Below are 27276 nucleotides of genomic sequence, written 5' to 3' on the forward strand. Positions count from 1 at the left end.
CTGCGCGGGGTGGCCGGGAGCTGAGGGGCGGACACGCCCTGGGGACACACATCGGGGGTGGGGTCACCCAACCGAGATAGGAACACCTGCTGGGGATGGGGATACCCACCTTGGGGACACCCACCGGGGACAGGAACACCTGCTGGGGATGGGGATACCCACCTTGGGGACACCCACCGGGGACAGGAACACCTGCTGGGGATGGGGATACCCACCTTGGGGACACCCACCGGGGACAGGAACACCTGCTGGGGATGGGGATACCCACCTTGGGGACACCCACCGGGGACAGGAACACCTGCTGGGGATGGGGACACCCACCCTGGGAACACCCAGCTATGGGGTTCTGGGGATAGGACAAGGATGGGGACACAGGCATGGGCACCCAAGCACTGGGTGAGGATGGAGATAGGGACCCCAGGGAAGAGAACAGGGATGGGGACAGGGACCCCAGGGGAAAAGGACAAGGATGAGGACAACCTTGGTTGCACAAGGTATGTGGGAGACAACTGGATGATGCCGTTTTCTGTGACCTCCATTCCTTACCCCACCCACACCAAAACACTGCTTTCCATGTTAAATATCACTACACATTATCCAAACCTCATACAGTTCTGGAAACAACATTCAAACCCTGAAAGCTACAGCTTTATCAACTCTGCTGATTATACAGGAAATTCAAGGAGGCACTTCAGCCCAGCCAGGATGTCAGAACAGGTAGTGGCTCTTTCCTGCTATCCAACAGCTCCATCCACACCCAAATATTTTATCTTCAGGCTCAAATCCATTCAATCAAACCACAGTCACAAAACACATGTACACCGAATGCTGGGTTTCTGCAAGGCGAGTGTTTTATTTGAGAACAAGTTTGAGTTCACAAGTACTCCCCAGTGTGCTACAGGTCAGTTTGTTCACATTCATAAACAGCAAAAAGTGCACATGCACTTTGCTCTTTCCTCAGATTTTCCAGCCATCAGCTACAATCCCAACTATGTTCTAACCCTACTGTTCCACTTCTCCATTGTTTCAGTTCTGTTAAGTTTTATAACCAACTTTGACAGATTCCCCGATTCAAAAGAAGTAAAAGTTTTTCACTATTTGTATCATATTTACAGAGAGCAAAGTGCAATTGTTTTAAACCAATTACAACATCAAATTTTAAACTTCATTAAATCTTTATAGCACAACCATTAAAACTGAAAAAAGCCTAAACATATTTGAGCACTTTTGAACAGAATATTTTAGTTTTAATCATACCAACCATCTGAAGCCTGAACTCAGATCATTCTTACCCCAACCTTCTAATTCATATTTGTGGGACTGCACTTACTTTTATTCTCTTTGCCACTTTCTTCCATTAAAATCCCCCCAGAGTCACTGATGTCCTATAGCTCAGATTGCACACCATTGTCTTGCTGAACACTTTTCTCCTCAAATTCCCACTGCCTGTGTTTACTGTAAAAATAAAGCAGTAAGGAACAATAAAACCCCTTACAAATGTATCAGATTTGACACTATTCCTTCCATAACCCAGTGATGGCACAACAGACCAGCTTTGCCCACTGCACTCATTTCCTAAAATTGAAAATCAATGTCAAGCACCAACCAACCCAGCAGCCACAGGTGCTGCTTCTCACCCAACCACAGAGCCTCCCTCCCACACTTTGCCGTCTTTTTACAATGCTATTCAAATATGTTACTATTGTAGTACAACACACTAAAATATCACACTAAAATGATGAAATGCTATTATCAGCTTTGAGTGGTAACAACCTACTTCTGACTGTACAGGAATGATTATAATTATTATTATAATTACCAAGGAATTAGACATCCTTATAGAAAATACCACTGGAATTTCAGTTCTTGTATCAAGAGAAAACTGAATGTGAGTAAATTACGTTCAATTAAAATAAATATTAGCAATATTATTAATTACATATGGTTGCCAAATGCAGCTAAAGGGCCTTGTCTGCTCATTAAATTAAAAAGAGAATGTTTCCAGATTCACAGAATCTGACTGAAATTTTGGATTAGGACACTTGACATGCAAAATGAAAGGAAAGGGAAACAGAAGACCATGGGAAAAGGGCTGGGAACAGACAGAAAACTAAGCCAGAACTAACAAGGGCAGACATAAGAACTTGTTATTACTTCCAGCACCACTGTGCCACAACTGCAGCTCTCTGTAGCAAATTGCTGGTGGAGCAGCAGCAGGACTGGGAAGATGCTGCTGTGGAACAACAGCAGGAGCACAGCAGCTACAAGGTGAGAGAGCAAGGGGAGGCTGACTGTTGTGCTGCTTTCCAAGCCAGTGGAACCATGACAAACAGTGCAGCCCTTTCCTTCAGCAGGGAGGAATCTGTGCAGGGAAGCTAGTGCCAAAGTTAAAGATTACACAATTGCTCTTAGTTAGTGAGGCTCAAAAGTGCATTAAACCTTCTCCATATCAGGTCTTTTACCATCAATTCCAAGTTTGTGGTACTTGGGATGAGCAGGGGCTGCTCATTCCTAAGGGACTGTGACAGAATTTCCCAAATGTACCTGGTTACTTCAGAAGTTTCTTCATCATGTTTAGGGTAGAGCCCCTGTACCCTGTCCCAAAATGGTTCCAATGGTTTATGTAGTTAAAGAGCTGATACAACTTGTTTCGTTTCTCAAATCCTGGAGCTTTGGGTATTTTACTGTGATAGGCAGAGAAAAAAGAGCTGCTGAACCCCCCAAACATTCCAGCGATGGCCAGTTCAAATTCTGAATGGCCATAGAAGGAGGCAGGGTCAAATATAATCGGCCCGGAGTCGTCCTCAGCCACATTCCCTGCCCACAGGTCCCCATGCAGGAGAGCAGGAACAATTTCTACATCACAGAACATTTCAGGAATCTTTGGCTGAAAAAGCACAAACAGACATATAACACTTAAAGAGTTTTGAAGAAAATAATAAATAAAATAAAGTACTGTAGCATATTAGAGCCTGAGCTGGCCACATGCTGCCTGTGTTCAGCCCTCATGGACTGCTTTGGACATTGATGGCAACAACAAGAAGCCAGTGATAAATGTTCTGGACTTCTCTTGACAGAGCTCAGCAAAGCATTTAATTCACAGTCTAGTATCAACAGCTGGTACTGATATATTGTTTCTAGACATGGATACTGTTGGCTGTCATGAGAAATATAAAATTATTTGGTTTAAACTAAGAAGTTTCAATGGCAAAAAGAACTGCAGTAAGCATCTGGACAAATGAACAGAAGAGAGGGGGAACATCCCTAGTGTTCCCTGTCTGCTGCATGGAACATGGCCTAAAACCAGCTGTAAGCCTGGGCCAGATAAAACACAAACCTGTCCAGGCAGCAGAATTTCACCCACTTCATAACACCAAGCTCTTAGGATTTACCACATTACTATTTTTATTAGCTCAATGCTCAGAAATAAACGTTAATGCTGAATTACAGGGTTTTTCCCCCCCATCTATAAAAACTGACAGAGCAACAGGAATTCTGTTCAGCTAACAGTGTTGCTGGACCCACTGCAAAGGTCATCTAGACCCTGCTCTTCATTCCAAGCTGGGAAAATCCCTTATAAGACACCTTTACAATCCCACTGATACACATTTTCTGAAATTCTAGAAAATAGATTTAAGACATGGTTCATACTTTTAGCTGTGACCAGAGTTCTCTGGCTTCTCTGTCTCCATAATCCTTTTCAATCAAATCCAGCTGAGCCTGGAGTCGGTGACGGATAAAGAAGGATGGCCAGTCACTCTGCCACTCATTCACCTGGAAAATCCAACACAAGTTTGCCACACTCAATTTTAACATATGTGCACTCAGTGCTAATAATAGAGATCCAGTTAAAACATTCAGTGCTGACAAAATGCCCTGGACATTGTCATTGTCACCAATGCACAGCAACATCATTTGCTTTGGGAGTGCTGCTCTTCTCCACACTTTGGTGGGGGTCTCTTTATATAAGTTGTGGTTCTGGCTATTTTCATTCATTCTCATCTTTTAATGTATTTTAGAGGGAGAGTTTCTGGTGAGATCATTTCAGTTGTTCAATGTCAAGTTTCAAATCTTTCTGGAAATGCAGAAGTATTCATTCATTTTTACTGGGCAACATGTCACTGTTGGACATGAAGCATCAATGTAGGTTCACAGCACACACTACGAGTTGCTAGGAAAAGGGGCTTTTACTCTCTGAACTTTTTAGCTTTTATAGGGTCTAACACTACAGGATGAACATGATTGGGTAAGGGAACATCACCTCTTGTACCATTGGTGTGACAAGAGAAAAACACACTATCTACAGTTATGCAGAACTGTTTTGAGAAAGCAAGATGGTTTACAAATGTTGTCCTTGAGTGCAAGATCTCCCAATAAATTTTCTCTTGGGAACAGATCTGCCACTGACAGTCTGCAATTCTCTTAGGCTCAGAACAAATCAGGTGCACAGTAACACGTCTCTAATTTGGTGAAAAGTTGTACTTAGCAAAGGGTTTGAGATATTGGAGGTTCATTCAGTTGAGTCATAGAATGAAATCCAGATATGTGAGAGCCAGAAAATAGTGGAATTATCTCCAAGAGCCCTTTCCAATGTGTCATGAGACATTACATGATGAGGCTCTCCAAAAGCAGTGGAGTGATCCATATAGTAGGGGTTAATAAAACTAAGGCATGGAATGTGAAGGTACACTGTTTTTTTTAAGTATCACCAAGCTAAAGAAGCACCACCATTCCAAATTCTCACTCAATCCACTGTGTCTGCTGGCCACATGCCATGGCCACAGTACCAAGGAACAGAGATAGAACGGAGAAAGCAAAGTTGTGGTCAGAATGCTGCAGAAAAATGGAGCAAGCTCAGGTATGAGGAGTTTACAGACCTTTCCAAATGCCTGTTGGCTTTCACAGCTGTGGAACAGACCATACCTGTGGGATATAACCACAGCAAGTGGCTGTGTGGAATCCAAACTGATCCACAAACTGAGCCTCAGAGTGACCGGCTCCTTTTCCTGTAGAACGAAATAAATATTGGGGGATTTGAGATCTTTACATGGTAAAGTTTGCAAACAGAGAACTTAAGGCAGAAAAAATAACTTTAGGCAATAAGTTACACCTATTTCATGGTCACAACCCTTTCTGAAGGTGGCAAGAAATCTTTTTGACTTGAAGATGCTGAATGGAAATGGAGGCACAGTCAGTCAGTCATTGAGTTTGGTTTGGATGAAGGAGTTAGACATTCAGGAAAGGAGCCCAAATACAGAGTCACAATCTGCTGTTCTGGAACTTGGACATGCTGCCATTAAATGTGGCTTGAGTTTGATTCAGAGATTATCTGGGACATGCCAGGAATTTGGCCTTCACTCAAAAATAATTGATAATTTGTCCACCACTAAGAGTCAGACCCAGTCCACCTCTGAAGTCATGGGAACAACACAGAAACATACTGGCACTTCTGATTTTAATAGTAACAACTCAAAAAAATAATTCTTTATGTAGCTGATTCTTTTTTCATTTATGCTTTAATTCACTTTGAGGAGCAGCAATTTTTAAATATTTTGCTACTTATTTGAGTTAAGAAATGCCAACCCCAACATCATGAAAGGGGAGCTTAATTCTTCATTTACTAAGGGAAAATATTCTGTAATCAGTTAATTATCTAAACCAACAGCATGCAAAAAATGGGATTCCTGTAAGCTCAAGAACATTTTAAAAGAGTGAGAGTGAATGAGGCTGAACGGTTTCAGTGACACTGAAGAAGAGCCCAAATTGTCAGTTTGACTTAGGAAAGTTGAAAGTCATGCTGTACCACAGCCACAGGAATTGCTTCTTTTTTGGTTTAGTACATTACATCAATGCTTTACCAATTGTGCTTCCCTCAGTCCTCAGCTTCTCTCCAAGTTTCTGGTTGTAAAGATGAAGCTCTGCTATCTGCTCTCCCAGCTTTGAAGAGTATCTGTAGGATCAAATAAACCAAAATGAAACTGAAACAAGTGAACAAATATTACAGGGGAAAAACCCCTCAATTAAATATGACCAAGGGTATTTTTGGCAAACATAGAACCTTAATCAATTTCACAAGCACCTAACAGGGATCAAATGACTTGATAACAGCTCTGAAGACACAGATAATACAACAAACACAGTAAATGCTCTTGCAAGAAAGGTAAAGAGAACACAAGGTGGTATAAACAAGGGCAGAAAGGGCAGGAGGATCTGTGCTCCTCCTTATCAGCCCCACTATCAGCAGAGAACAGAACATGGTATCTCCTGTTGGGCTTTACCCTCCCAAATCAGCTGAACAGCAGTTGAAAGAGTCTGAAAAGAAGCCATAGGTTTCTAGAATCAAGGCTGCCTAATGCTGAAGGCAGACAACTAAAAACCAATTAAATATTCCACAGGTATCTTAAAAAGAGTTTCAAGGATGGAAACTAATTTTTTTTTTTCCATGCCCAGAATGGAGGAAAATGATTGATTTAAAATTGCAACCAGAAGGACTAAGGTTAGACATTGGAAAATCCTTTCTAGGAATGGTGAGCTGGATTAGAATAAACTGTTTGTAGAGGCTGTGGAATTGCCATTACTGTCCCAAATAAAATAGATGGGCTGGACAAGCAGCTGCCAGAAGAGCCATAGTCATGACACTGTTCCCATAGGGAGGCCTGGAACACAGCAGTGTTTCTGAAAATCTGTTTTCAGCAACACACAACTCCTGAATTCCACGTTCAGGTTGGCTGACAGATGAAATGCAAATTCATGTCATCTTAATCATGGCTTAAATCATGCTGGAAGATTCTACTTAGAGAAGCAGAGGTTTCAAAGACCTAAGAAGCGTGTATGGTTAAAGAAACCTGTTGGGCTGGGAAAAAAAAAAACTCCATTGAAAAATCTCATGAGAGAACGATGAGCCAAATTCAGCTGTGATTACATTCACTGCAGCAGCATCTCAGCACACATGCAGCAGCACACAAATGAGTAGTGACAGCCACTTCTAGTGCAGGAAAAGCAAAATATGGACAAGGAGTGTGTACACACATATATAGATACATACATACATATATTTATATATTTTAATATGTACACAGAGAAGCACAGATCTCAACAGAGAGAAGGTCTTGTCTCTGAGAGAATAAAGTGATTCTGCTCATGAAGTTTCCTGGCTGACTGTAAGACATTAAAAAAAATAAAGCCCCAAAACATAGTAAAAAGAGATGCATTCACGTACTTGTTGAGGTGCTTCATCTTTAGGTACTCCATGGCAAACATGGCTCCTCCTCCAGGCAGGTCAATCACCTTGATGGGCTGAGGCACTCTCACAATCTTGGTTTTCTGAATCGCTTCCAAACTTGCCATTTCCCCTTCAAACATTTTTCTAGCCTGTCAAGGAACAAGGATATTCTTGGGCTAAACCATAGATGTCTACAAGGAGTACTCTGGAAAAAACAGACTTTTGACAAAGTGGCAAGGAGTTAATTCCTCTTGATAAAAGGAGAAAGCTGCAGCAAGGCAGCTTCCACAGAGGAAGACTTAAGGGCCTTAACCCTAACTTCTTTTTTTTTTTTTTTTCTAAATTCATTCCAGGGTTGTAGGATATGTCACATTTTACCCTGATTTCCAGCTTCTTATAAAGACCCCAAGCTACCTGGATGCAACAGCACCTCTGAGGATAATGTGGCCACTGCTAAATGAGGTAAACATTGAACCCTTAAATTGTTTTTTTTTTTTCCCCCACAGGCCACTGGATGGAGACGACAGCACAAATATTCAGAATGCGCTCTGCATCTTTGAAGCAAAGGTGCTGTTCTTCACAGGATGAATTTTGATATTGATAAAGCAAATTTCTGATGCACTGTGATGTTAGAAAAAGCAATTGAGTATTCATTGAGTAATAGAAAAGTCAAGAGTTTAGCTTGAGAAGCTCCAAGAGTTTCTTTTAGAAATGCAAAAAGCAGTGGGGATGTTAGAAACTTCTGTAGCTTTAAAAACAATACGTGAGTTTTAGCACTGGTCCCTGTTTGTGCCCTCCCATTATCGATCCTCCCAACTGGAACATGAAAAGGAATGCAGTGAATGCAAAATCAGTTCTGGGCTTTTCCAGACTCCAAATACCACAATAACAGCTTTGTGCTTGGGCTCCTTTTTACAGGAATTACAGTTCATTCCTGCTGTTGAGGGTTATCACATTGCATTACACTGCATTTCACACTAACCAAACCTGCAACATTAATTCTGGATATAAAATAGACACAGCTTAAAAAAGAATACTGAGAACTGGAATAATTATTTATTATTAACGATCAGCTGCTTTTGAAATAAAAAGCTATCTCTATGCAATCATAAGATTTGCTGGCATTGACCTGAGGTTTGTGGTTGATTTTCACAAATACCCGTCCTCTGTCTGTCTCATACGTTTGGCCTTGGCTGATGCATCCTCCTCCAGAGCTCCCCACTGCCTTCAGGAGGTTGGTGTTCAGCTCTGCCTTCAGGATCTTCTCCATGGTCATTTCCAGGCTGCTGCAGCCGCTCCTCTGCTAAACCTGCTGCGAAACAGGATTAAAGGTCTGGGTCCTTCTGCCACTGTCACTCTGCGATGAGGTAGGAAGGGCCACCCACCACAGAAAAAAAAAAAGAAAAAGAAAAGCAGTTCTAAAAATAGCTCAGCCAGAGAGAATGTTTCAAAATACTTTGCTTGTCGTAGGTTTTTATAGCTATACATGTAAAATAAAACTATTTATAAATATTTGCTAGAATAAACTGGAGAGATTAATTCTAGGAGAGGTGGGTCCTGGGGCCTCTTAGCGGTGCTGGAGCTGCTGGTATTTGTAGTTTAGAGCCGCTTTAAAGCTCCGGGATCGCCTGCGGATCCCGTTTTAGGCCAATCCACTAGAGGGAAGCTGAAGGCAGCTCCAAGAATGGCCACGGGCGCTGTACCGGGGGTATTTGGTGTGAAATCAACAGCTTCAGCCCAAAAGGATGTGATTAAATCCGCTAATCGGCCGGATGGGGTGCGGGGAGGAGGATGAGCCAGGCGGGGAGCTCGGCTGGAGCTCACGATCCCCCGCGGAAATTCCTGCCGGTGCAGGACAGTGCCCTGGGGAACGGGGAGATCCCGGCCGGGCTGCGGGACGGGACCTGCGGGCACGGCGCGGGTGAGCGGCACCCCGGGTCCCGCTGTGAGGGGAGGCTGCTCCCGGTGTGAAGGAACAATTCCGGCAGTGATGGAACGCTGTTCCCGGTGTGAGGGGAGACTGCTCCCGGTGTGAGGGGGGCTGTTCCCGGTGTGAGGGGGGCTGGTCCCGGTGTGAGGGGAGACTGCTCCCGGTGTGAGGGGGGCTGGTCCCGGTGTGAGGGGAGACTGCTCCCGGTGTGAGGGGGGCTGGTCCCGGTGTGAGGGATAGCTGTTCCCGGTGTGAGGGATAGCTGCTCCCGGTGTGAGGGCGGCTGCTCCCTGTGTGAGGGGGGCTGCTCCCGGTGTGAGGGATAGCTGTTCCCGGTGTGAGGGGGGCTTGTTCCTGCAGTGATGGGAGGCTGTTCCCGATGTGAGGGGGAGCTGGTCCTGCAGTGATAGGGGACAGTTCCCGCTGTTATGGGAACAGGTGTTCCCGCTGTGAGGGGATGCCGTTCCCGCCGGGATGGAAGGCTGCTCCCGGTGGAGGTGAAGGGAATTCCCTGTGTTACTGGGGACTGTTCCGCTGTTATGGGAACATGTTATGTTCCCTGTGTGAGGCGATGCCGTTCCCGATGCGAAGAGAGGCTGTTCCCGGTGTTATGAGGGACTTTTCCCAGTGTGAAGGGAGTCTGACACTGTTCCCCGCTCCACACAAGCGCCCGTGGCCCTCCAGACCCGAACACACGGATTCCTGTTCAATGGCAGCGCACACTCCATGTATGTACCACACTGACAAAAATGAGAGCGTGAAGTCTTATTTTAGAGCTTGCTCACCACAGAAATGGTGCTTTGGGATGAATGACACATCCAATGCCACAGACAGGACATAACATTCTGCTGCTGGATTTTCATACTACGTTTTAGTTTCTGGTGTTCACAACACCACTGATTTCACTATTTTGTGAGGTTTTATACAGGGGGTAAATACCATTAGATTTCATTCTTAATTCCATGAAATCTGGACAATGACTTAAAAGTAAAATAAAATTTTGTCTTTTTTGCAAACGATTAATCATAAAAAAATGAGTCATGGGTCTGCATATTCAGGCAGAGGTACTTAAAATGCATTAAACACAATGAATATATATTAAACACAACTGAGCACAATTAAAATGTGTTCAATACAATAAAATGTATTAAATATACTTAACAATGTATTTATCATTGTTAAATTCTACCAATAGTGCAACAAATTCTGTAGTGCTACAATTGTGCATTTGGATTCCTTGTGAAGCTCTCTCAGTAACTTTTAAGGACAAACTTCACTAAGCTAATAATGGACCTATAATTATCATGCACATGCAAAACAAGGTCTTGTCTCATTGGTGTATGTAATTAATTTGAAAAAAGGTTTTTGTATGTTTTTTAATAGTTTGGTAAATTAATTTGTAGGTTAAATACTTTTCTGTAAGTATAAATTAAATTTCATACTACTTTATGAGAAAGTTCTAGGAAAAAAATGCCACTGACACTGTGGTAAAGGAAACACAACTTGAAGAAAAATATTGCAAAAATAAATAAATCGAATGTTTCTGGAAAATCCTTTCTTCAGATTCTTTAGAAATGGTTTCTTTAACTGAGGAGGGGTGGCTTTATCTTCCTTTAGAAGAATTTGAAGAACAATATACCTGAATTAGATACCAGGAATGTGAACTCAGCCTTTAAGGCCTCTGATACAATATCCATCTATCTGCAAAATTGTTACCTGAAACGTGGAATAATAACTCAAGCCATTTTTCATGTGTGAAGGGATTGCGTGACTCCTCAGTAATAACAATCCTTTGGTGCAGCTTCATCCCAGTTTCCTATCAGTGTCTCCACTGCTGTGAGATACCACCAAGAGTCTGTGATGCTCCTCCTGGATCAGCACTGACATCCTCTGTGTGAAAATTCCAGCCAGTAAAATGCCAGAGTGGTGCGGGGACCTGGAACTATCAGCTTAAAGAAAAGTGCCGTCAGAACAAGTGTTCTCACAGCAAAAGCTCAACCAGCAAAACCCCGTGCGAGGAATGGAATTCCCGTGGTTTCTGTCCCCGGGTGATGAGCAGGCTCTGCCAGCGGGGCCGCGTGTGCTGGGAGAGCTGTCGGGGTGTTGAAACTGCACCTCCACTGCGGCCGGACACGGACACAGACACGGACACGACTGCCGGCAGCTCCGAGAGGTTAAACTGAACTGGAGACACCCAGATTTCAGCAGTGCTCTGCAGCGGCCGGGTGCAGGATGAACAGTTCTGTCCCATACAACACGGCTACGCTGGCTTATGTCTCCCAAATTATACCCTTAGCCTGCTCAATCACCACTGGTTCCTTTCTTGCAGGAGGAATGCCTGGCTGCAGAGAGCATTTCTGCGGATGTGTGTCCGTCCCCAAGGCCAGAGGTCTGTTCCTCCTGGCAGCCACGATAAACGAAAGGTAAGGAGAGGCTGGAGCAGCACTTCTCACTCCTGGGAACACCTGCAACAATCCCACAAGGATTAAGTAAAGCCTGGGGCCCTCGCTGGGCAGGAGAAGCTTTTTAAAAAAGTAAAGAAGGGCTTGTTATTTCACATTACCCAGTCCCTTGGCTGCCTGAGGAAACAAAATCTCGGAAGGATGTAATGTGACTATTCTCTCTATATCTATGAGTACCCGAAGAATACTATAGCAGCCGGTCTGTGCAGAGCTCCGGGGCTGAACTCAGCTGTTGTGCACTGAAAAGCTGAGGTCACCTCCCAACAGAACCGGTCACAAATCCGAGATGCGACATCAGCGGAAGGCACACAGCGAGCACGGGAAAGGAGGTGAACGCACAGAGGGGATGGGGAATGATGCTGGTGGTGTGAGCACACACAGTCTGGGCTCCAGCTCATCACAGTCATGGAATAATCCGGGTTGGAAGGGGCCTCACCAGGCTGTCGGGTCCATCATCCTGCTTGAAGTAAAATTACTTTATAAGTCCAGTTAGGGTGCTCAGGGCCTTGGATCCCGAGAACTTCCACATTTTCAAGACGTATTTGTGGTGTTGGTGGCTGGCTTTGGGGGTTGGTTTGGTTTGGGGTTTTGTCAAGTCAGGGAAATCCTGTTTTAGAGTGTTCCACCCTCAACTCCTGTGTTTTTATTAGTTTGATGTGAAAGCTTTTACCAAATAGTTCTTTGGAGCTGAGAGGGGCTCGAGCCACCCATCCTCCTCTCCGGCCCGGCGGTCAGTCCCGGTTCGTCCCGGTCACTCCCGGCGGTCACTCCCGCTCACTCCCGGTCCATCCCCGGCGCTCTCGCCGCCATTCCCGCGGCGCTCGACTACTCGGCGCTCCTCCCGCCGAGTATGGGCTCTGCGCTCGGCAGCGGTGCCTGGCAGGGCCGGAAGCAGCCGCCGGCCTGTCCGCCTCGGCCCGGCGGGACTCGGTCGGACTCGGTTCCGCTCAGCCCGGCTCGGGAGGGCTCGGCTCAGCTTGGCCCGGCCGGGCTCGGTCCGGCTCGGCTCGGCTTCGGCGGTCTCGCTGCACCTGGCCCGACTCGGGCGGGCTCGGCTCGGTCCGGTCCGGCTCGGTTCGGGCTCCCACAGCGGGGCTGAGGCGGGCGGGCGCCGCCATGGTGTGAGGGGCGGGGGCGAAGGGGCCGAACCGGAGCCATGAACCTGCTCCCGGCCAACCCGCACGGCAACGGGCTGCTCTACGCCGGCTTCAACCAGGACCACGGTGAGGCTGCGGGCCCGGGGAGCCGGGTGGTGCCGCGGAGGGGCGGCGGTGCAGAGCCGGGGCCGGGCCTGGGGCTGCCGCGGCTCCCGACCCGTCACTGCAGGCTGCTGCTGCCTTGGGGGATGCCCGAGGAGTGGCGGCTGCAACTGCTGGAAGGAGCCACGAAGGCCGCTGGCAGCGGGAGGATTTAGTGGTTCTCCCGTTGTTTTAGCACTGGTGTGGCTGTGTGTGCGCCCAGCGCTTCGGAGAGTTGAATGGGTGGGTGGGTTGGGGAGAGGAGAAGGAGCAGGGCCAGGCTTGCTGGGGCTTGCTGCACTTGGCTGCTCAAAGCCACCTGTGTGGCTCCGTCAGGCTCCTCAAAGCCTCCTCAAAACCTGTGCTTCAGGGGCTTTTCTGGGAACTGCCCACAGTTCAGCTCTTTCTCAGCGTAAGTACTCCACATTAAAAATGAGTGGTGTAACTGCTTTTTTTCTTTCTTTTTACCTGGTTTGTATTGTAAAAATTGTGGCTCACACTACTAATCACACTGGCAGTCAATCACTGATACAACAGCCCCTTGTGCATCCTTGGCTTTTCTTTTCCCTTTGTTAGAGGGGAAGGCCTGCTCCAGAAATGGGGTGCATATGCCTCATCCTGCTTTGGCAAGACAAAAATAGCACCAGTCTCATGAGTAAGTGTCATTTTTCTGGAATAAGGAGTAGAAACTCATCATTTTGTAACATCCTTTTGCCTTAACAAATAATATTCTTGCTTAAGGCACTCTTGCAGCCTCTGTTGTTGTAGACAGCAGCTCATGTACCTGTTGCTGACGCTGTTGAAATTGTGTGTAAACACGAATTATTCTGTTGATTTTAGTCAAATGCCTTTGATGGCATCTTGGCAATAGCACATGAAGCAGGTAATGAGGTGTGAGCATCTTGGCAGCTCTCTTCCTGCTATCTCATAGACTTAAAAAGAATAGAATAGTTTGTTTCTCTGCAGCTCTGTACTTATTTTCATCTTGCTTCTGCAACAGAAATGGAAAAAAAATTCTGAGGATGAGCTTAATTTCAGATCTGCAAGGTCTGTAATGGAGCAGTGATATTGAGTGATATTGACTCAGAGATTTGGCTTGTAGAGCTGTGTAAGAAGAAGAGTTTCTCTTTTAGTGAAAAATGCCTTTAGATCATCATTTTAGTGTAAAACTTGTTTATTGGAAAGTTCTGTAGCAGTAAGTGCAAGATAAACCCCTTATCTGAATAATATCACATCCAAAGCACCTTAAGGAATTTGTCTTGGGAATCTGGCAGTATTCATGTCCCATCTGACCTCACCTGGCCAGGCAGTTGAGTGACAAAAAACATGAAGAAAAAACACAATTGGCTTCTGTTTGGCAGTTCCTGGAGCTGTTCCTGTTAGGAATGATGACACTGCACTGCAGGTAACACAGTGACCTTTTACGAGTTTAGGGCTCTTGTAAAGTGCTGAAGGGCAGGTGACGTTGGCCACCCGAAGGAGAGCAGAGAGGAGGGAAAGCTCCCTGCTTCCTTCTTCCTTCTGCTGGGAATAGAACGTGAGTCACTGGAGTGCTGAAGCTCACAAGTGTGGGTGTCTGCATGTACTGTTACAATAACCTAATTTCTTAGTAATTTAAGATTGGTCGATCCCACAAGGATGGGAGAACAGGAGGAATCATGGAACTCTCTCTGGGGCTGAATCTTCTTGACTGGGAAGTGATAAAGCAGCCTTGGTTGTTCTGCCATGGGCCTCCCTCTCTCTGACTTGAGTGATGCTGGTTTTATATCAGGTGCTTTTGCTACTTCTAGGCTTTAAATTAAAAAACAAAGAAACAATGTAACACAAAGAAATGGAAGCTGTCAGTTGTTTGAAATCAGAATATTCTATCTTCTTAATTTTGAGGCTATGAGCTCCTGATTTCAGATCCTTTCCTAATGCTTTGGGAAAGACACTAAAGTGCTTTTCAGAAATGAAGAGACAAAACATCATAGTGAATGGTCATACCTGTAAATTGCTGACAAGTTTCTCTTTTGTCACTGTTACAGCCTAAAGCTGGTTTGAAAACTGAAGTGTGGGTTTGTTTTGGTGTGGAAACACTTGACTTAATATATTTACTCTTCTCCAGTGGGCTGGAATGCTTTGTAGGACCCCACAATGTCCACAGGGTCCTGTGCTCTTGGCTTTACCCAGCATTTATGGTGCCAAGGAAACTATGCTGGACATTGTCACTTCCCTGGACTGCACTACTGTCACTGCAGGACCACAGGCCTTAGAGCCTGCAGGTTTCTCTGTGCCAATGTACCCCCTTCAGCCTGTGGCATCTTCTAGGCTGGTCATTAATTTAACCCTTTTTCTGCAGATTTGGAGGAACAAAACTCACTCTGGCCTCACTGGCACTGGTGGAAAAAAACCACTTTTACTGTAGGAACAAGCATAACTGTGGGTCAGGGCAATAACTGTGTAATAATTATATTTTTTAAAAAAAACATATTTATCTTTTGTCAGTGGCTTTTCAGGTCATCTTTCCCTTCTTGAAAAGAGAGTTGCAATTCTTGTGGAAGGAAGTGAACCTAAGGAAGTGTTCCTTCCTCTGTCAGCCCCTTCCAGCTCTCAAATGGCGGGGCTTACAAGCTGTAGCCATCAAATCTGTAATTCCACTGGTAACAGAAATCAGATGGGAATCACCAAGCTTCAAAGCTGCTCCTGTAACCTGGAATTGAAGGAGGAACAGGAATCTTCCTGTAGGTATTTTTCCCTTGTTTGACTCAGGGGTTGCTGTGCCTGAGAGCTTCATATCTCTGTGGGTAGTGTTCGACCACATGAGGAATTTCATCATTACTCACATCCCCACGTTCTGGTGTGTTGTCTTCAGTTAAAAATGTGGATATTCCCAAGGCATTAAAGCAGCCCACGTCTTACTCATGGGGTTGGTCCTGCAAAAAGCTGTAGTGGCACTGCAGGAAGTGTAAAGTGTGTGTTTGATTGCATCAGGAATGCTCCATTTGGATTGTTAGGAGCTGCTGGGATCAGCACAGCTCAAACCTGACAGCACTTTCTTACTACAGAACAGCTTCAGTATCCCTTCCCTTTGATTTTCCTGGAAATACAATATAGGATTAGAAAACTGTTGCTGTAAAATAATTGTATGTCTCAGCTGTGAGGAACAGATCAGTTCTCACCCTGTCCAGCAGTGCTTTATGTGGAGGGGAAGGTTTCCATTGCAGTTTGCTCCCTGGCTGTCCCAGCAATGCTGTCCCAGTGCTGGGAGGTCACAGCAGCTCACACTTACGGACCCTGCCAGAGCAAGCCAACACTGAGAGAGGAGGAGAGAAATGAACAGGCTTCATATCAAAGCCTGTTGCAATATGGTTGCTGATCCTGCTTTAAAATTCACATTAGCCACTTTGTGTGTTTATGTATGTAAACAAGAACTTTGTGCACTTAATTTGTTGCAGTATCTCAGACAGGGTGAAGTTGTACCTGGGAGGCTTTCGGGTTAAGGGTGTAGGTTTTTGTGTTTCGTTTTCTTCCCCCACACACTGTGATTGTTGGAGTACCAAGTTTGGGGAAGAGTTGTGTTTAGACAGAGCTCCTGTGCTTTTATTTGAGGGGTTCAAATCATTGCAGTACATAAGAATAGAACCAGAGTGAGTGGAACTTACGTTCTAGTACCTAAGATATCTTTAACAGGATTTTTGGTACAGTACACACAAATTGTGAGCAACCAACTGCCATCAGGTGCTGCCAGTGACAGCAGCTTCTTGGGGACTTGTCATTGCTCTGACTTCACTTCAGTGGCATTTCTTTGTACCAGTGCATGTGTTCACCTGTTAGCAGGGCAAGGATCAGGACAAGGGACAGGCAGTTTAATGGATTCCACTAAAGAAACTCGTGCATACTTTTGTATGAAAAAGTAACTACAATTATTTTCCAGAGAGTTTTAATCGGTCTTGTGCTTATGTCCTGGGTTAGACTTCAACCACTGGCATATAATTATTGGCATTGTACAGCAGTCAGCTCTCGTTAGCACATGTGAAAAAGCTGTTTGATGAGCACTGTGCTCCAGAAACATCCACAGCAGGGTCATAATCATGAGGTGAATTTGGATCTATGAAGAAAGGAGCTCACTTCATAACTGGTTGGACCATAAACATTAAAATGCTGTTTTCCTGCACTCTAGTGCATGGCATAGGATCCATGTGGGTTGGGAATTGGTTTCCTTTCCTTCTGTTGTTTTCTTACCTGCCTAAAACCAATGCCAAGATATTTCCATGAGGCCAGTGTAGAGAACAACTTCTCTGGGAGATTTTCTCTTGCCATCTCTAACAGAGCCTGTGAATGCTCTTCAGCTTGACTGTAACCATGCAGTCGTTGAGTAATGCTTTCCTAACCCTCCAGCTCTTGCTTCCTTCTTGAGTGTATCTGGTAATTACTATATGTGTGTATATATATGTGCTTTTTACCACAGGATGCTTTGCATGTGGAATGGAAAATGGATTCCGAGTTTATAATGCAGATCCACTCAAAGAAAAAGAGAAACAAGGTAAAACACTTACTTACTACACCATGCTGCTCTGTGTTGGAAGGTCAGCCATCTCATTTTTCCTGACTGAGTCTTGCTCTGCTTTCACTTTTCCATCCCTGGAAGGCTTTGAATAAAGCCTCAGGAAAGGCAGCTCTCACTGATCCCACAGGAACTCTCTCTCATGCCATTGCCTGGTCAAAAGTCTCCATGCTGTCAATTTGCACAATTGGCTGATGAGGAATTTGTCTCAGCTGCTGGCAGAGTTGTGTTGGCTGTTGCTAAAGTTTGTAGCCTGAGTAGGAGAGGTGTTTCCTGGGTATTTGTGAGCAGGAGTTGCTCCCTGCAGCCATCAGAAGTTCTGTTCTTGTGTGCTGATCTGGATGATCCTGTGTGGCAGTGAGGCTCCAGGCTTTTTCCCAGAGATCTCAGTGTTACATTTCTCATACTCAAGGGTATTGTCTGCAAGAGCACTGAGAGCTCAGAACTCTAATGCTCTAAATCTTACCTTCTATGTATGCTTTTAAAATTTGGGAGGATCTTAATGTGGTAAAGCTACTCCTGTGTCTTAACAGAAGTCAGTAGATGAGCTGTGTTAACAGAGGAGCTTTTTATCAGAGAACAAACAAAACTGAGTCAAAATATGGGAAACTGAAACTGAGCCATGTCATTCTAACCCTAAATATAGGAAGTGAGCTGCTACACAGGTTTCCCAGCACTTTCAGCCTGTGGTGAGAAAAGGAGTTTAATAAGAGAAAAAATGTACATAAACTAGCAATTCCTACTAAATCAGGCACACTTTCACTTGCTACCGCTGTAAGGATTTTAGTCACTGTTCACATGGCCAAAGCTGACAAACTGTTTTCTGCTCTTAACAGTAAATTCTTCCATAAGCAGCATGCCTTGGGACTGTCACTTGTGGCAGTGTGCTCACAGAGTCAGGATTCAGCGTGAAGTCCTTTGGAGTTCCTTGTCAAAACTCTCCCTGCCAGTAGCTCTGGATGGCAGGACTGTGTCTTCCAGGACTCCTGTGGTGAAAAGTTTATGAGTCAGGTTGTCTCTTCCCTGTGGATTCTGAGAGCGATCACTGAACTGCCTGCATAAGTACACAGAGATCCTGTTCACTGTTTGTGTAGGTTTAAACCTGCCCAAGACACTCCCAGCTGGAGCTTGTCCATTTGATTTTCTCTGTAACCCAGTATGAAACCAAATCTTGTTGCAACCCCAGCTTCTCTGTCTTACATCCAAGAGTTCCAAGAAATTCCCATCCAAGCAGTGATTCAGTGCTCTAACACAGATTCAGAACACATTTACACCTCTTCATAGCAGAATGTGCTGTCCTGCTTTAATTGCTTTAATGGAGTCAAGAGGAGGATCTGGTGCAGAAGGGAGCAGTGTTCAAGCACAACTATCCAGGAAGGAAACACAGCACTCAAAACTATTGTTGAAGAAACCCCAGGGGCTTGTATGAAATCCAGGGCTTTACTGCTCCTGTATGAAGAACTTTCAAGGAATCCACTGTTTTTTAAAGGCAGCCAGGATAGGAAGATGTTCTTCTTCTCGGGTGCCTGAGATAACACGAGCTTTTCTTATAACAGTGGTGAAAATGAGATGGCAATTTAACTGGTTCTGACACTTTGAAATAAAATATTTGTCTTGCAGAGTTTCTAGAAGGTGGTGTCGGCCATGTCGAAATGTTGTTTCGTTGCAACTATTTAGCACTTGTAGGTGGAGGAAAAAAACCGAAGTACCCACCCAACAAAGGTGAGCTTGAGGGGCGAGCCTTGCAAAGGCCTGCCTTGCCCCTGTGTGACACTGCCCAGAGAACTCCCACTCCCAGGGCCATGAGCTGATGTCCTGAAGGTCGGGAGAAGGGGATGCTGCAGCAGGTTTAAGTCACTGTGGTGCAGTGAGTTGCAGCACTGCTGGTGCAGTGCTAACAGGCTGCTACCTGCAGGGACTGCTCTCCAGGCCTGCTGACCTTCTCATGGTGAACTCTGCAAGGAGCAGGAAGCTCCCCTGCCTGGCAAGCTTTGTAGGAAAATGTACTACTCTATTCAACTGCTGCATTAGTTCTTTCATAACCCTCGGAGCAAACAAAAAACCTGCTTTTTTTTAGAGAAATATATCTTCAGTTTTTTGTCAGTTTTTCTGGTTGCAGTTGACCAGCTCCTGCCTGCACAAGTTATAGTGTGAATTAGGGGGTTGATATGTAGTTGATACCTCGTGGCTCAATGCCTTCTGGTTAGCAGGATGCCTGTCTGAGCTGCTTAACCATTGGATGAACCTTTTGATGAGACTGCTGGGGAGCTGTAAGTTGTTATAAGGGCGCTGTGGAATATGTTGAATGGTGTTGAATATGTTTTTGAATATCCCTTGATGGTCTCATGCAATCTCTACACTGTTCTAGTCATGATCTGGGATGACCTGAAGAAGAAGACTGTCATTGAGATAGAGTTTTCCACAGAAGTCAAAGCAGTGAAGCTTCGAAGAGACAGGTAGGTACAGCAGAGGGGTCCAGAAACCCAGCTTGGCTTTGTGCTCCTCCTCATTTCCAGCTGCTTGTTAAAAGATCCAGTTGTAACACCAGCAATTGCAGGTGAAACAGGCTTTGGAGCCAGAGTATTAGGTGTAAACAGGCCACAGTTTAAGTTTACTGCTATGTGAAACCTTGGTGAAAAGCCTGCAAGACTTCCTGGTCTTTATTTCCCCTAATATAGGGAAATAATCTCCTGTGGCTCCTGCTGGTTTTCTAGGTATGGAGGAGTGTGAAGAAAATTCCAGCAGATTCCTGGAGCAAGAGCAGCTGTGAACAGCTGGAGTCTGTGTATGCGTGGGTGGAGGGGCTGGATAAAAGTGCTTAGCAGGTTTATTATTGTGAGGCTGCTGCAAGGCTGGGAGTCTCTTGCTAGGGAGGGCAGGAAGAACATGTCTGTTAAATCAGCTGAAAGGCTTTGCAGGTCTGAGTGAATGTTTGCATCCCTGTTTTACCCTCCCCGAGTCACAGGAACTTCTGCTCTGTTTCAGAATTGTGGTTGTCTTGGACTCCATGATTAAAGTTTTCACATTCACACACAATCCCCACCAGCTGCACGTCTTTGAAACCTGCTACAACCCTAAAGGTTAGTTGTACGTGTGGGCTGGGGAATGGAAGCAAGTTTAGTGTGTTCTTGACATGCCATTTATCTTCAGCTGCCTCTGTCAGTTCTTTAGAAGTCATTAAACATTTACTGCACTGCAGTCGTGTCCTTTGGAGATGCTTCTGTGTTTGCAGAATGGTTATTAGAATTTATAAATACTTGGCCCAGAAAAGCTGTTTCCTGTGCCCATGTTATAGATGTGATTTCTATAAGAGCTGTACACTTTCTTCTGTAAAGAACCTGTGTTTTTACTGGAAGGTTAATTATAAACACGAACTACAGTAAAGTGCATCATTTCTCTTTCCTAATAGAGCTGGAGGTGTTGAGTAAACTCTTCTCTCCTGTTAAAAAGGGCCTAATGAGCAAACTGACAGTGTTCTTTTTAACTAGCTGTGGCTGCTGTTGAACCAAGGGGAGGGGCTCAGGCTCATTCAGTGATGGCAGAAGGAGCTGGGGAAGGGCTCTGCAGGGCTGGCAGTGGCTTGGAGAGGTGTCAGGAAGGGTGGAGCAAACACTTCTTGACAGAGCTGCATGTGGAACAACGGGTGCAGGCAGAGCTTGATTGGTGGAGAGGATCAGCTTCTGTGTCAGGAGGGTGTTTTCTCCACCAGATTATACAGGATTGGCATCCTCATCTCTGAGGGTTTTCATGCCTGCCTGGAGCAAACATGGAATTGCTGTCATGGAATCCCAGCCTGGATACAGCTCCAGCAGCCTGGCTGACTTACAGGCAGGGGATGCAGGAGGAGGAGCTTTTTTCTTGTGCTGAGGTTTCAGGAATTCACTTTGGCATCAGCAGAACACCTGGGATTGGTGTGATTCACCTCAATGGGCCACAAAACATTATAAAGAAAAAAGTGCCAGTGCTGTAAGAACCAAGTTCAAACATAAATTAATAATAGTTTCACTGATGGAGCAGAAGCTCAGATGTCTCTGATAAACTCTTACCCTTTCTGAGCTGCTAAGGAGACGTTTTAACAACTTCTTAAAATGGCTTTGATGTTTATGGACTGACTGGGCTGATCTGAAAAACCACCCAGATTTTGGATAACCACTGCTGGATTGCATTGAAATAAAGTGATGAGAGCAAATTAAAATTACACTACTCCTCTGCTTAACTGTGCTCTGCACTCATGTACAGATGATGTTTTGGGACTAGCAATTAATGTAATGGCACTAGCCATTAAAATGGGATTGTGATTTACTCCATGACTGTTTCCTTATTCTGAAATTATCAATATTTTAGAAACTTATATTTGAAAATTTAATTAGGTTATGGAAATGATCCAATTATTCCTTTTTTTTTTTTTTTTTTTTTTTTTTTGTCTTTCAGGTCTCTGTGTCCTTTGTCCAAATAGTAATAATTCTCTTCTTGCATTTCCTGGAACACACACTGGGCACGTGCAGATTGTGGACCTGGCTAACACAGAGAAGCCTCCTGTGGACATCCCAGCTCACGAAGGAGTCTTGAGCTGTATCGCTTTAAACCTGCAGGGAACAAGAATTGCAACAGCATCAGAAAAAGTAAGAATGATGTCCCCTGCCTCTGACTTACTGTGTGTTCTAGTGTAGTGAGATAAAACAGCAAGTCACATCCTTTGGAGGAAACAGGGAAAATCTGCCACTGAACTGCGCGCTCTCAGTGTTTCTTTATCTTCCCTGCTCCTCTGGGATGCCCAAACAGCCGACAGCCAAAGGCTGTGCCTGAGGTAGTATTTGTTTTAGCTGGCTATAGCAGTGATTCTTCAGTGACACTTGAACACAACTTGGCCCAAGTAGTTCATGTCTTTGATGTCTTTTTCAACAGATACCGTTAATTTAAAAAAAACATGGTGGGGGGGGAACCTTATTTGTATTCTTTCACCTTTATTATTTTCTGCTTAAATTCACTCCAAATCCACTGGCTAAAGAAATACTTGCAAATAATTCAGTTGTACTGGTAGGCTCTGTTCTGCTCTGGCTTAGCCCCTGTTAGAGAGCAGGACAGGTGCCCCCCTCACACAGAAAGGGAGCGTGTGGCCACGTGTTACACGGGGCTGAAGAGACAAGACCATGACAAGAACATGAAGTTAGGGTGCAGTGCAGATCCCTTGTGCTGGGCTGAGGCAGAGAGAGGCAAATGTGACAGAGCTGCCTTCTCCCTGGGAACCAGAGAGAGCTGCCAGGGCATTCGTCTCCCCAGGGAGTGTCAGGCAGATGGACCCGTCTCCCTGAGGCAAGCACAGCTTTTGCTGCCTTCTACCACTCAGCTGAAGTTTTTTAAGGACGAGCCAAATGAATTCTGTCTCTGTTTCACCTAGTTTGTACTGCCCAGCCTGTCACTCAGACAGTTTAAAAAAAGAAAATGTATCCTGAGTCTCTCTTAAGCTTAATTGACTGCATGTCTTCTAAGCAGAGTTCTAAAAGCTGCCAACTGCATTGCTAAATAGAGCCATTATCTGCTGCATTTGTATTAAACATTCCTTGTTTTGCATAGAGAAGAAGTTCAAGCAGCTTTTATTTTGCAACTGAACTAGGAGTCTGAGCACAGTTAGCAAACAACTCAAGCCTGTCTCTTAAATCAAAACTAAACTGAGTTTACCAAGTCTTTCTCTGCTGGGTTGTTACTTCCTGGTGTGTGACTGGAGAGCTGCCTCTGTTAACCAGGTGTGTAACAGGAGCTGCAGGTGGTGATGCACAGCCCAATGTACACCCAGTCTTCATCAGAGGAAAGCACCACTGGTTTGCTCATCACTTTGAGAACTGGCTCATTCTGCAGCTCTGCTGCCAGGCTGGGTTTCCTCCAGCTGAAGGACAGTTTCCCAGTGCAGTGTTCTATCACCTGGCTGGGCAGTGCTCAGATTTGTATCAATACAGATCATGAGTGTGTGGTAACTGATTCTTCTAGGTTACGTTGACTGAGCCAATTTTAAGACAAGACCAGCCGCAGCATGATTATACTTAGTGGAAAGACTTGCACAGTAGCAATGAAAAGGGCAATAGTACTGAGGGGAGCATGGCAGGAGTGACTCACAGATCCTGGGCACACTCTGCATCGGCCAGTGTCTGCAAATCGGGGCCAGGGCTTAGAACTGGACTAAAAGAGACTTCCTGAGTCACTGAGTGGCAAGATTGTACCCCAAGGCATATAACATTGTGGTGATGCTGTGTGGGGAAACCAGTGTTCTTCCTCAAAATTAAGAGAGGTTTGTAAATCTACCAAAAAAACCCCAGCAGTGTGTGCAGAGGTATGCTGGTCAAACAAAATTTTAGGATGCATTCACAGATGTAAAGACAATCTTCTGCCTTTCCTAATACAATGCTTGATTCCTTTCCAAGGGGACCCTCATAAGAATATTTGATACTTCATCAGGGCATTTAATCCAGGAGCTGCGTCGAGGATCGCAAGCAGCCAATATATACTGGTACGTTCAGCTGCTGCCTGTGGGCCTGGCTGTGCTGAGCCCCTCAGCCAGCACAGGGTGGCTGTGGTACCCCAGCTGCCCTGGGCCTCTGCATCTCCCTCTGGGCTCGCTGCTGGGTGGGGGAAGGCAGGAGCTGGGAGCTCTGTGAAGCCTGGCACAGGCTACAGGACCAGGGACAGAGCTGTGGCTGTTGCCAGGCCCTGACTGCTCAGACCATGTGGGAATTTCCCACTGACACCCTGGGAGTGCCCTGATGCACTTGAACACTGCTCAGGGGGGCTGGGGCGAGCCTGGGGGCAAGGGGAGCTTTATCCCCACATCCTGCTGTGCAGAGGAGCACCCAGGGCAGAGGTGTGACTGTCCCAGGAGCAGGGAAACCCTCTGCCCGCTCCCCAAGAACACTCCTGTTCCTGTGCTGAGCCCCACTGTGGGGTAGCAATTGCACGTTCTGCCCACTCCTCAGAGCAGAGCTCTGCATTTCCTTCCAGCAGGGTCAGAGTGACCCACAGCAGTGGTGTCCCTGTCAGAGCTGCAGCTGCTGCCACTGCAGGCTCTGTTCTGAGTGCTGCCTGTTCATCCCAAAGCAGCCCTGGCTTGGGGCAGCCCCAGCTCCTCCTGAGCAGCTGTTACCACCCTGCCTGCTGGGCTGGCACACCTGCAGCAGCAGAACTGTCTGTGCCAGGCCTGTGGGTCTGTCCCAGGAGAAATCCTGCAGCTGTCTGTGTTCTCTGCAGTATTAACTTCAACCAGGATGCTTCCCTCATCTGCGTCTCCAGTGACCACGGCACAGTCCACATTTTTGCTGCAGAAGACCCAAAAAGAAATAAGCAGTCAAGGTAGGGATGAAGCTGTTCTGAAGCCCTGGAGGGGTCCTTGAGCTTTGAATTGCATTTAAAACTCTGACCATGTCACTCAGTAGCAAAATCTCTACACTGCTGAAAGTGGAAAAGTCTATCTGCTGGGCTGGCGTGAAGCTGCAGATTTCAGACTCTCTGGAAATTGCCCAGTTCCTGCTGTCCTTTGTGGGGCTGTAGCATTTCAGTAGAGGGTCAGTGTAGGTTTTAATGGACCTTAGGATGAACATACATTGTGGACACTTTCCTCTACTAAAAATCAATCCTTCTGTTAGTTTTTGCAGCCACTCAAAGCCAGCAAGGTAGTTATAGTGTCTCCATTCCTGAGAATGGGAATTACTCAGGTTATCTGATACTGACTTAAAGTATCAGGTGAGATAATAAAAAGCCAGTAAAAAATCATGTGAACCCTGCACCTTGTTCAATCACTCCAGCAGCTCTGAACCCACCCTAGTCAATGCCATACCAACCTGTTAAATGCCTTTTTGTGTTTTTTTCTTTCAGTTTGGCCTCTGCCACCTTTCTCCCCAAATACTTCAGTTCCAAATGGAGTTTTTCCAAATTCCAGGTTCCCTCAGGCTCTCCGTGCATTTGTGCCTTTGGAACAGAGCCAAATGCTGTCATAGGTGAGTGATGGAGGTGGCTTCAGGTTCTGGCTGCAGAACCAGGCTTGAACTGTGCTGGCTTGGAGAAGGGAAATGCTCTACTGAGACAGGGCTGAGTGTCCCTGTCATCCAAGAGCTCTGGCTGCTCTCACTACCCAGGGAGGGAGGCTGGCACAGCACAGGGCTGGCACAGCACAGGGCTGGCACAGCGCAGGGCTGGCAGGGCTGGCAGCCCAGGGGTCCCCCCAGAGCACCTCTGTGTGTCTGAAGAGCAGCTTACCCTGGAGCTGGAGAAAAGGAAGGCACCTCTGGCACAGCCCCCCTGACCCTGCTTGTTTGTGTTGCAGCAATATGTGCAGATGGCAGCTACTACAAGTTCTTATTCAACCAAAAAGGGGAATGCTCAAGGGATGTGTACGCTCAGTTCCTAGAAATGACGGACGACAAGCTTTGACTGAGGGGAGGGGAGTGCACGGCTCAAAGCACCGCCTCAACCACCCCACGCCTTTGAGGGACAGGATCTGAGTGTCCAGTACTGATCCAGAAGTTCAGGAGAGCTCATGGAGAAGCCTGGCTCAACATGATCACAAGCAGCTCTGAAGTAGTGGACTACATATGTTTGTTCTCATTTCTGCAAGTATTCATCATTAAAATCTCTTTGGGTTACTGTCACCAACTCAAGTTTTTAAGATGTGGCTTTCAACAAGCTTGTGCCTATTGGGTTTCTCTTTAGTCTAAACTGTGACATGACTGTAGCTCCAACAAGAGTGCCTGCCACAGGTAGAGCTCTGCGGGGGCTGTCCACACCTTCAGCTGGCCTTAGGAAAAGGGATGTGAAACCAGAAGATTTTAGGCATTGCTTTCTTCCACTGCATGGCTGAGAGCAGGGGAACACTTCAGATCCTGCTTTCTCCAGCAGGAGTCCTGCTTCCCCCTTCCCCTGGCACAGCTGAGGGAACAGAGAAGGTGACAAGTACAGAGCAAGGGACAGCTGTAGATCAAGTCCTGCTTGTCCTCTGAACTGGTGCCCAGGGCTGGGTGGTGGTGGTGGTGTGGCCCTGCCAGTGCTGCTTCAGGTGAGGGATCAGCATCACTTGTCCAAGGTGCCAAACTCCGTGAAGCAGCTGGAGGCACCTTTGGGCAAGTGCTGACCCAACTGCTCTCTCCTGTGTGAGCACAACAAGCACCCAGGGCTCCTGTTGTTGTAGAGCTGATTCCTTCTGTAATCCAACAGCCGGTACTGGTGTGACAGCTGTGAAACTGCTGCCAAACTACTGCCAAACTGCTACAAGTGAGAGGCTGGAGAGGCCATGTCCATGTCCAGCACAAGAACTGAACAAGGTGGCAGGAAGTTCCATGTCTGAAATGGCTTTAAACTTGCAAACTTGTCTTTTTTTTTTTTTTTTTCCTTTGAGCTGTCGCATACTATTGCTGCTGGCCCAGGGACAGGTAGGTTAGACTGAACCCACTGACTTGTACACTCTTCCCCAAAAATTGTTATCCTGTTACTGCTGACCTAAGGCACAAGCTCCTAACCCAGAACCTGAGATAGCCCCAAGTTTGGCATCTGTGGCACTAAACACTGGGGCAGGGAGGTCTTGCTCTACTGAAAGCTAATTTCACAGATGCTTCAGCCCTGACACTCTGTGACTTCAGCTGCAAACTCTCTAACGTTGACAAGTCCCTTTTAGTGTCATGTAACCTACTAAGGACTAACTTATCATGTTGATGTCAAGGTTGCATGTTGCTTTTATGCGTATTTAACCACAGGAATTGTTTTGCACACTTATTTGTAATATGTTATTTCTTTTAAATAAAAGTGACTAACTTTGCTGTATTCACTGATGGTCACAGCCATGGTTTCCATTGCTCCAGGCTGGGGGAATAAACATGTGAGTCAATAGTGGTGGCTGGTGA

At 45.8% G+C, this 27276-nt stretch overlaps 2 protein-coding genes across 29 annotated transcripts; one reads left to right on the forward strand and one right to left on the reverse strand.

Annotated features, from left to right (window-relative positions):
- Positions 1 to 829: 829 nt before the first annotated feature.
- On the reverse strand, positions 830 to 12563 carry FN3K (fructosamine 3 kinase). Of its 20 annotated transcripts, none has more exons than XM_086857247.1 (9): positions 9286 to 9535; positions 9127 to 9220; positions 8352 to 8534; positions 7220 to 7371; positions 5859 to 5950; positions 4924 to 5006; positions 3652 to 3774; positions 2545 to 2887; positions 830 to 1455 (listed from the first exon to the last, which is right to left on the reverse strand). In XM_086857247.1, the coding sequence occupies exons 3-8, from the start codon at positions 8496 to 8498 to the stop codon at positions 2549 to 2551; spliced, it is 936 nt and encodes a 311-aa protein (XP_086713373.1). In that variant the 5' UTR covers positions 8499 to 8534; positions 9127 to 9220; positions 9286 to 9535; the 3' UTR covers positions 830 to 1455; positions 2545 to 2548. The 20 variants fall into 20 exon arrangements, with proteins under 20 accessions (XP_086713373.1, XP_086713372.1, XP_086713365.1 ...); XM_086857246.1 differs by having other exon boundaries at positions 8352 to 8531; positions 9286 to 9469; XM_086857239.1 differs by lacking the exons at positions 9127 to 9220; positions 9286 to 9535 and adding an exon at positions 10869 to 12563 and having other exon boundaries at positions 8352 to 8579.
- On the forward strand, positions 8443 to 27200 carry WDR45B (WD repeat domain 45B). 9 transcript variants are annotated; one of them, XM_086857226.1, is made up of 12 exons: positions 9037 to 9143; positions 9820 to 9880; positions 11482 to 11575; positions 17303 to 17377; positions 19019 to 19120; positions 19767 to 19854; positions 20384 to 20478; positions 21830 to 22020; positions 23815 to 23900; positions 24635 to 24736; positions 25259 to 25380; positions 25707 to 27200. In XM_086857226.1, exons 4-12 carry the CDS (start codon positions 17320 to 17322, stop codon positions 25811 to 25813), a joined length of 951 nt encoding a protein of 316 aa, XP_086713352.1. In that variant the 5' UTR covers positions 9037 to 9143; positions 9820 to 9880; positions 11482 to 11575; positions 17303 to 17319; the 3' UTR covers positions 25814 to 27200. The 9 variants fall into 9 exon arrangements, with proteins under 9 accessions (XP_086713353.1, XP_086713349.1, XP_023794272.1 ...); XM_086857227.1 differs by lacking the exons at positions 9037 to 9143; positions 9820 to 9880 and adding an exon at positions 8443 to 8589; XM_086857223.1 differs by lacking the exons at positions 9037 to 9143; positions 9820 to 9880 and adding an exon at positions 8479 to 8589 and having other exon boundaries at positions 11482 to 11943.
- The last annotated feature ends 76 nt before the right edge of the window (positions 27201 to 27276 follow it).

Source organism: Cyanistes caeruleus, chromosome 19, assembly GCF_971803275.1.
Source record: "Cyanistes caeruleus chromosome 19, bCyaCae1.hap1.1, whole genome shotgun sequence".
In the NCBI taxonomy this organism is placed as follows: Eukaryota; Metazoa; Chordata; class Aves; order Passeriformes; family Paridae; genus Cyanistes; species Cyanistes caeruleus.